The sequence below is a fragment of the Lupinus angustifolius genome, chromosome LG07 (genome assembly GCF_001865875.1).
Source record: "Lupinus angustifolius cultivar Tanjil chromosome LG07, LupAngTanjil_v1.0, whole genome shotgun sequence".
NCBI classification, from domain to species: Eukaryota; Viridiplantae; Streptophyta; class Magnoliopsida; order Fabales; family Fabaceae; genus Lupinus; species Lupinus angustifolius.
The window spans coordinates 3,827,228-3,836,239 of record NC_032015.1 but is presented as its reverse complement, the minus strand read 5'-3'; the positions used below and the strand labels follow the sequence as shown (position 1 = coordinate 3,836,239).

General features: G+C 37.6%; 3 protein-coding genes across 4 annotated transcripts in view; 1 reads left to right on the top strand and 2 right to left on the bottom strand.

The window, feature by feature from the left end:
• LOC109352849 overlaps positions 1–473 on the top strand; it is a 911-nt gene extending 438 nt beyond the window's left edge. Inside the window, exon 2 of the mRNA XM_019595029.1 lies at positions 199–473. Coding sequence (XP_019450574.1) covers positions 199–473 — 275 coding nt within the window. The remainder of the gene's footprint in view (positions 1–198) is intronic.
• Positions 2,429–5,740, bottom strand: LOC109351860 (transcription factor GTE4-like). Of its 2 annotated transcripts, none has more exons than XM_019593522.1 (5): positions 4,167–5,740; positions 4,026–4,071; positions 3,815–3,928; positions 3,638–3,712; positions 2,429–2,836 (listed from the first exon to the last, which is right to left on the bottom strand). In XM_019593522.1, exons 1-4 carry the CDS (start codon positions 5,601–5,603, stop codon positions 3,654–3,656), a joined length of 1,656 nt encoding a protein of 551 aa, XP_019449067.1. In that variant the 5' UTR covers positions 5,604–5,740; the 3' UTR covers positions 2,429–2,836; positions 3,638–3,653. The 2 variants fall into 2 exon arrangements, with proteins under 2 accessions (XP_019449067.1, XP_019449068.1); XM_019593523.1 differs by lacking the exon at positions 2,429–2,836 and adding an exon at positions 3,035–3,308.
• LOC109352848 lies at positions 5,680–7,097 on the bottom strand. The gene is made up of 2 exons (XM_019595028.1): positions 5,762–7,097; positions 5,680–5,702 (listed from the first exon to the last, which is right to left on the bottom strand). The coding sequence occupies exons 1-2, from the start codon at positions 6,588–6,590 to the stop codon at positions 5,680–5,682; spliced, it is 852 nt and encodes a 283-aa protein (XP_019450573.1). The 5' UTR covers positions 6,591–7,097.

Here is a 9,012-nt window from a genome sequence, read left to right as displayed (position 1 = left end):
TGGCCAGAAGTCTGATTAAAACAAAAGACCTACCTCAAAAGCTATGGGCAGAGGCAGTGGCAACATCAGTGTATATCTTGAATAGATGTCCTACAAAGAAACTTGAAAGAATGGTGCCTATTGAAGCCTAGTCTGGAAGAAAACCAACAGTAAGTCATCTCAAGGTGTTTGGCTCATTGGTCTATAATCACATACCAGATCAGAAAAGAACCAAGCTGCAGGACAAAAGTGAAGCATTGATCTTAATAGGGTATCACTCAAATGGTGCCTATAAACTTCTAGATCCTATCAATGATAGAGTAGTGATCAGCAGGGATGTGTTGGTGCTTGAGAATGAGAAATGGAATTGGAGACAAATGCAAACAAGTCTAAAGAAACTGGTTCCTGAGGTTGAGTCTGTAACCAGAATTGATGATGATACAAATGAAATCTCAGAATCAGTAGCAGAAGGCAATGAAGTGTCAAGATCATAAAGACAAAGATCAATACCAAGTAGACTCAGAGACTATGAAATGTATTCTGATGATCAAATCAACCATGAAGGAGAATTGAGGCATGTCCAATTAATGAGGCTGAAGCAATGACACAAGAAGTATGGAAGAAAGCAATGAGTGAGGAAATCAGATCCATTGAGAAGAATGAGACATGGTCCCTAGTAGAACTTCCAGCAGACAAGCATCAGATTAGAGTCAAATGGATCTTCAAACAAAAGCTTAATCCATATGACTCAATCTCGAAATACAAAGCAAGGCTTGTGGCAAAGGGATTCCTACAGAAACAAGGTGTAGACTACACAGAAGTTTTTGCTCCAGTAGCAAGAATTGAAACCATAAGATTGGTTGTTACAATTGCTTGTGCAAAAGAGTGGAAACTGTTTCAATTAGATGTGAAGTCTGCATTCCTTCATGGTCCACTGATGGAAGAGGTATATGTTCAACAACCACCTGGGTTTGTGGCAAAAGGAAAAGAACAACATGTATACAAATTGAACAAGGCATTGTATGGATTGAAACAAGCACCAAGAGCATGGAACAAGAGAATTGATGCATTCTTGTTCAAGCTAAGGTTCCTGAAATGCAATGTAGAGCATGGAGTGTATGTTAGGGAAGATAAAGATGGAGAAATCTTGATCATTTGTCTATATGTGGATGATCTACTTGTTACTGGTTCAAGCACAGAAAGGATAGAGGAATTCAAGAAGGTCATGAATGCAGAATTCGAAATGACAGATCTAGGAAGATTGAGTTACTTTCTAGGAATGGAATTTACCTACACTAAGTCAGGGATGGTGATGCATCAAAGCAAGTATGCTAAAGAGATACTAAAGAAATTTAACATGGACTCTTGCAACTCAGCAAACAGTCCAGTTGAAGTCAATCTTAAACTGACATTGGATGAACATGAAGAATCAGTGGAGGAAACTAACTTCAAACAAATAATAAGATCTTTAAGATACTTGTGCAATAGTAGGTCTGATTTAGCTTTTGGTGTTGGATTAGTAAGTAGATTCATGAGCAAGCCAAAGAAAACTCATTTACTTGCTGCAAAGAGGGTATTGAGATATGTTAAAGACATCAAAGATCATGGAATCTTCTTTCCATTTGGTACAAAGGATTCAGAACCAGAACTTCAGTTTGTTGGGTATGCAGATTCTGACTTTGGAAGAGACTTAGTAGAGAGGAAGAGCACCTCTGGATATTTGTTTTTAATCAATGAAGCACCTATCTCTTGGTGATCATCAAAACAGAAAGTAATTGCCCTCTCATCATGTGAAGCAGAGTATATCTCAGGGTGTTTTGCAGCATGCCAAATGGTTTGGCTTGAACAACTTACTGTAGAATTGAAAACCAGAATCACAGCTCCTCTGCAATTGCGAATTGATAATGTTTCTGCAATAAACTTGGCTAGAAATCCAGTAAGTCATGGGAGAAGCAAGCACATAGAGGTGAGGTTTCACTACTTGAGAAGCTTGGTCAACAAAGGAAGAATTCAAATCATTCATTGCAACACTAAAGATCAACTTGCAGATCCTCTTACAAAGGCATTGAGGGGTGAACACTTTGAAGAATTGAAGCAGAAAATGGATGTGACATCACTAAGCAAACTTGAATTAAGGAAGAGTGTTAAAATTGGATAGGTTTTAATTCAAGTTGTAATTGTTTGTTGTTGATAGTTGAAACTTACTATTTTAGGAAATCTGTTTGAAAATCAGTTATGACAGGTTTACTATAAAAGGAAAGTTTCTATTTTGCTTTGAATGAAATTGATGAATATTCATTGTTAATTTTCTCTTCTTCTCTCTAACTCTAATCTCTTCATTTTCTTAATCATCTTTCTTTCTGCTGGTTCTAGTTTGGTGTTGTGTGGCAAGCCAAACGTTCCAACACATACATCCACAAGGTAATAAAAATACCCTAAAATTGTTACGTGGAATATTGGATTCTCCCTTCATTCAATTTTCACAGTTCTAAACTACATGAACTAGGTGCTACAGATTATATTTGTATACAACCAACAACCCTGAATCTGCCAGCAAAACTTTTAAAAATAAAAAGTCATCAATGGAAGAACATGTTAGAGATGTACACATGCTATCAAATACTAAACTAACTATCATATTATCATCACAGTCTACCAAATATTATACAGGAAATCGAGCCTTCAAGGGTGTTCCAATTAGGCCACGAATAGCACAATGGGGGTTCCAACAAATGGGAAGTCAAAAATCACATACTGCAGCAGCATCAGCAGGATTACTGGCGGCGGGCTTCACAATTCTTCCTCTATGAACCACAACTAGGCAATCCTCACATCATCTACTCTAAACCAATGAAATCTGCCACATCAAATGTAAAATAATAATTAAAAGAACCAAGAGCAGTGCAAAACAGCCATAAGACACCCTGATGTCCCTCTCTGAAAGGCGAAGCTTGTGAACCCAAAATATCTTTTCAACTCATTAGGATATCTGAGAAGTCATGTAAAGCATATCCTACTGCAAGGCTCTGATACAAAACATATGTATGTAAAGGGCGGCTCAATGTACGAGGCTGCCACTTAGTGCGGTCTGGGGAGGATAGATGTACGCAACCTTATCCCGCTCGCAAGTGGAGAGACTGTTTCCAAAATTTAAACATGTGACCTCATGATCACTGAGCGACAACCTTACCATTGCGCCAAGTTCACCCTCTTCAAAACATATGTATGTATGTATGTTCACCGAAGTTAATGACTGTGTGCAATTGTCTAAACCTTTTCCTTCCTCTAATGAGACCATATAAAGATCAAGTCTTGAGATGGGCAGTAATCTACTTGACAAAAAAGAACCAATAAGAGAGAAAGGAGGCACAAATAACTAGGCATCAATTTTAAGAAAGCCATTTGGACTATTAATCATCTCAATTATCGTATGTGTTTGTAAACATCAATTTACAAGTCAAGGGCACCAAAAAAGCATTCAACCACACCGCATGGCAAACCTCATTGATCATTTATAAGCAACAACGTATTTTGTAGCAAGCAACAAACTTATGTAACCATTACTATTAGTAATATATACACAGAGAGAGAGAGAGAGAGATAAACACATATAGCTTTTATGCTACACGATAAACCTTTGGAGGTTGTAACTCTCTACCTGATGTGGTTTATAATCAGGTCCCTTGTGACCCTTCATCAGATCCAGATGTTGAGGAACTGTCACTATCAGAATCTGCAACAAAGCATACAAATCAGAAAGACAGAAAATTTATACAAAATCGTGTATATTAACAGCCAGTGATATACATGGAAGCTATGTTATTAATTAAAGTACCACTTGAAGAAGAACCAGAATCACTGCTGGAACTGCTTGAACTACTTGACCTAGTCCCATTATCTGCTGGGTTTCCCCCTTGCACAGGCAAAGATGAGGGAATAGTTCTTTCATCTGCTCAAAAACAGGCAGACAATATATTTCTATTAGAAGAAATAATTCAGATAAATAGACTGCCAAATGACGCCAATTATGATTCTTCGGAGTTTACCTGTTTGTGTTTCTCTCGGAACCTCTAACATAACTGAAGCCCGGCTCTACACAAAGAAAAGAAAAATTGCAATTAGCAATAATAGCTTCGCAAAGCAGAATCTGGAAAATAGAAGTGAAATTTTAAAATTCAACACTTTACCTTCTGAAGGGCATCCTGCACAGCATTTGCTCTAGCTTGAGCAAGTTCGGCCTTTCTCTTGTTTTTGCTCAAACTTTTCTTATAGTTGGTCACAAATCGATCAAGCTCCCAGAGAGTCTCAGCATCCACACTATCAATGTCCACTTCAATCTCATCATCATGTTGGTGAAGTGTTGAATTTCTCTTCTTGATGATTTGCACAATAGCATCAAGCTTATCTGAAGGTAAACTCTGGAGCTTTGTGCTTAGTTTTTGCTTTTCATCAAATGTCATGTCCCTTTTATGAGGATCTTTTGCTTTTGGCTTCTTTGGAGCTGGGGTTCTACTTGATGGAGTAATGCTCATGGGCCTTGGAGTTTGTATCATTGATTCTGACCTATTCAAAATCCTTCTCATATCAAGAGGTGCTGGAGGAAAAGCAGGAACCTTTCTAGACAAAGGTGAGGGTGCAGGGGGAGCTGCCCCATAACCTATGCCATATCTCATCTCACGATTGTAATCTGATTCTATTATGGCCCATCTATCCTCAAATATCTTTGACAGCTGCTCTGCCATTACATGAACATCTTGACCCTGAGGATTATATCTCATTGCATTACGAAAAGTGAGTCTCACATCCTCTGCAAACTCCTTCGGGGATTTGTACCAATTCTTGCTCAGTCTTGACTTCACAGTACCTAAATCCATTGGATGAGTGATGATAGTAAAATAATCATGCAAACCAAGACCCTCAACGTCAACGGGAGCATTAAACACCCAACCATGCTTGTGTTTCATCAACTTTTCAAGTAATGAACTACAGCTCTTGAAAAACTTAGATCCCATCCCAAGATCATGTCCCATTTCTCCCCCACCTTGCTTCTTCCAATGAAATTTTGACTTCTTGTTACTCTCAACCGGTGGAAATTTATCTTTCGCAAGCAAGAACTCCGAATTACGATAAAATTGGTTTTCTTTAGGCGTTCTCTTCTCCCTCTCAACATATTCATTAACACCGTGACTATTCTCCAACATCGACAAACTTAGCTGGTGCAAAGGCCTTGTAGACTCTCGTGGAACACCAGCAGATGCCACCTCCGAGTGAACACGCATTGCTCCACGCCCATTACCAATCCCACCACCTGCTGACACATTCAAATTACCATACCTGCCAACCTGGCCTTGTTTCAATTCAATCCTCTTGACCAAACTTCTCACAATGTTCAGCTCGCCTTCAAGCTTCCACCGTAGTTCCTGCATCTCCTGCTTTGACTTTGAGGTCAAACTGATCTTAATCCGGTCCTCAGTCCGTGGCTCCACAGCCCCATTCCTTGAAGGCAGGACCTGAGTTCTAGGAATCATGTCCAGCGGATGACTGTGGCTGGAATGTCTACCATCGTCCTGCTGCAGCTCCACAGCCCGATTTCCAGAAGACAGGTCCAGAGAGCTAGGAATCATCTCCTGCTGATGGCTGGGGTTCAAAGTTCTATCGTCATCCTGCTGTGACTCCACAGCCCCATTTCCCGAAGGCAGGTCATGGGTCACAAGAACTGCAACCTGACGATGGTCAGGGCTCAAAGGTCCAACATCATCCTGCTGATGGCTGCACGAGTCACCAGAAACCACAGGCTGAGAAGAATTCCCATCCTCCAATATAGAATTCACCTGTGGCTGAACCGAAGACCTATCCTCCAATATTGAATTCACTGCTGGTTCAGCCAAATTCCCATCGTTCAATGTTGAATTCTCAACTGGCCGAGCCAAACTGACATTGTCCGATGCTGAATCTACTTGTGGTTGAGTAGAATTACCATCCACCAATGTTGAATCCAATTGTGGCTGTGCTGAATTTCCATCCTCCAAGGTTGAATCCACTTGTAGCTTAGCCAAATTCACATCCTCCAATGTTGTATCTACATCTGGCAGAGCGGAATTCCCATCCTCCATTGAATCTGGTTGTGGCTGAGCTGGACCGTCATCCTCTAAGGTTGAATTCACTGGCAACAGAGCTAGGTTCTCACCATCTCTTGAATTCACTTGTTCCTGAGCCAAGTTCTCATCCTCTCTTGAATACACCTCTGTCTGAGCCAAATTATCAATATCTCCTAAGTTTACTTGTGGTTGAGCAGAACTCCTATCCTCTGCCAAATCCCCTTGTTGCAGAGCGGAATTCCCATCCACAGGCAGTACACCTGCTGAAATGATATTGGTACTCTTGGCCTCACTGGAGCAACCACACTTTACAGTGCCACTGTTGTTACTGTCATTGTTGGCAGTGGTGGCACTATCATTTTCAGCAGTTGCGACGGCGGGAGTGACTGTGTTAACAGGGTTAGGGTCTTTATTGGTGTTTTTGAACTTTCTCCGGGTGTAGACCTTAGCCTCCAAAAACCTGTTCTTTTCTTTGTCCTCGCCATCTCTACCAACTATATGGCCGGAAGCCATACATAAAAACCCTAATTTCAAACCTCAATCCAAAATTCCCAAAATCTTAGGGTTTTAAACGAACGCAAATCAAAGAATCACGTAGTTCAAGAACAAAAACGAGAAAGAATATTAAATTGAAAACCTATAATTTTTAGGGCTTCCTTCCAACCCCGAAAAATCAACCCTATGAAACTCCCGAGCTACCTCGAAACCTTCTTCGCAAAAAAGCAAGACAAAAGAATCAAGAAGCAGACCCCGAAAAACGCATCGAGAGAGGAAGAAAGAAATTTTAGGGTTCCGAAGGTGATTTACCTTCGTTGCGATCAGATCTCACTTTCTCTCTCATGAACTAGAAACTCCTTCGACTTTCTCTCTCTAGAACTTTTCGACAATCTCTCGGATTTTTCTCTCTCACTTTCTCTCTCCTAATCAAAACGGATGTCGTTTAATTGGATTGTAAATATGTAAGAATAGGCGTACGGCATATGATTTTTTTTTTCCGTGGGGCACCGTGGACCAATTTAAGCGTTTGGAATCCACGCTAGTGCCGTAGCCGGAAGCATTATATTGCCGAAATGAAGTCACGCTCGGTTTGGTGGCGTGTTTTCAACGCACCTTAAAAAAATGGAAATGCCGTGATGCGTGTTTTTCACGCGGATATGAGAGGGCGATGGGCTGTCGTCTCGGATTTTCTTATTTCTGGAAAATTAGAAAGTTTTCGGAAGCGGAGTAGTTGCGCGTGTTGGGTACTCTCCATGTTGTAATTTGGCGTTGACTATCGGTTCCTTGAAGGTTGCAGACGCACTACCAGTACTGGAAACGAGTCAAATCAGAGTTCAACTCGATAAGGATTGGTTCGGATCGAAACTTGCCTCAAGTTCGATAAAAATTATTTTTTTAGCTCGAGTTTGGTTCGGTTAAAGTTTGCGAACTGTTCGGCTTAGTTCAAATGGTTCATTTGGACAACTTAAACAGTTAATTAATTTTTTTTAAAAACACTACAAATTTTTTTGTACATAAAAATAAATCATCTTTATATAATAACAATAAATACACAAAATAATATATGAGTGATAATAAATATAAAATTAATTTTTTATTTATATATATCGAACTAGCTTATGAATCTAACGAGTCGAACTGTATCTAACTCGAGTTTGATACATTAACTTAACGAGCTCAATTTTCAGCTCAAGTTTGACTCATTTGATTCATAAACCAAGTTTATCGAACTAAATAACGAATCAAATTTCGAATAAATACTGAATTGTTTCGGTTCATTGTCAGCCATACGCACAGTTGAAATGAGTACATGCACTTTGCCAATTTTTAATGAGGTCTTCAAGTTAAGGATCAAAGCCCAAGATTTTGTTAGTAGCTAATGAAGCCCGAATGTCTTCATTGTTGACACTTATGCAGTTCAGCATTGGATTTCTCACAAAAAATTTCCATATATTTTGACTATCATCATTTACTAACTTCTCAACACTTAGTGTCTGTTGACTCAGATTAATATTAAATTTGTATTTTTTATTTTAAAGAATTAAAATATTTTTTATTAAATATATTTCATGTTATATTTTTGTATTTATTATAATATTCAACTAAAAGTGAAATGTATTTATTTATAAGTGATTTCACCAATTTGAGTATTAAACACCCTTGTAAACGGTTCATCTTAACTAACTGATATGTTTGATTGTTTTAGATCCTCAAAATTTTGATTTGAATGTTTTAAATCGGCTTAAATAAAAATAACCTCATAATTTAATTAAAAGACTCCAAAAAAAAACTATAATTTATTACCAAAAAAGATAAATATACTGACAGTGTAAATCATCAACTACTTATTTTTAATTATCATTGACTTTTCAAAAAAATAATTCAAATGAACAATAATAGATGGATTGATTGCGTATACATCTTTACAATATTAGTACATGGATTTAACATTCATTTATTAATTGGCTTCATCACACTAAAAAATTTGACAAAATTAGGTGAGAAAAAGATGTATACATCAATAACATAAAAGTTTTTTATATTATCAATATAATCCACTGTTCATATTTTATTATCATTAACTCTTAAATAAAATTAATATAAATAGATGGTAGATGATACACTAACTACATATAAATCTTTATATATATATAGTAGATCGATATTACACTATAATTATATCTAATTAATAATTATATATAATGATATATGAATATGTAATAGCAATTTTATATGTTGTCATTTAATCTAATTCAATATTTAATCAATTAGACCTAATAGAAAATATCTTTTGATGTAAAACTCAATTTCATGATATTGAAAATACAATTAATACATTAATAAAAATAAATTGATTTCATATAATTCCAAATGGAATAACCATTTTCTCATTCGTCAATTTTTTAAAGTCCTTAGATAGGGTATGGTGTTTGACGTG

Excerpts from the sequence above, each read along its gene's own strand:
- LOC109351860 (XM_019593522.1), bottom strand. The coding sequence starts at position 5,603 with ATGATTCCTAGCTCTCTGGACCTGTCTTCTGGAAATCGGGCTGTGGAG. Across the intron at positions 3,929-4,025 it reads TCCGAGAGAAACACAAACAG|ATGAAAGAACTATTCCCTCA; the intron begins GTAAACTCCGAA and ends GTTTTTGAGCAG. Across the intron at positions 3,713-3,814 it reads TTCTGGTTCTTCTTCAAGTG|ATTCTGATAGTGACAGTTCC; the intron begins GTACTTTAATTA and ends GCTTTGTTGCAG.
- LOC109352848 (XM_019595028.1), bottom strand. The coding sequence starts at position 6,590 with ATGGCTTCCGGCCATATAGTTGGTAGAGATGGCGAGGACAAAGAAAAG. Across the intron at positions 5,703-5,761 it reads TTCTCAGCCTGTGGTTTCTG|GTTGCAGTTCTTGTGACCCA; the intron begins GTGACTCGTGCA and ends GACCATCGTCAG.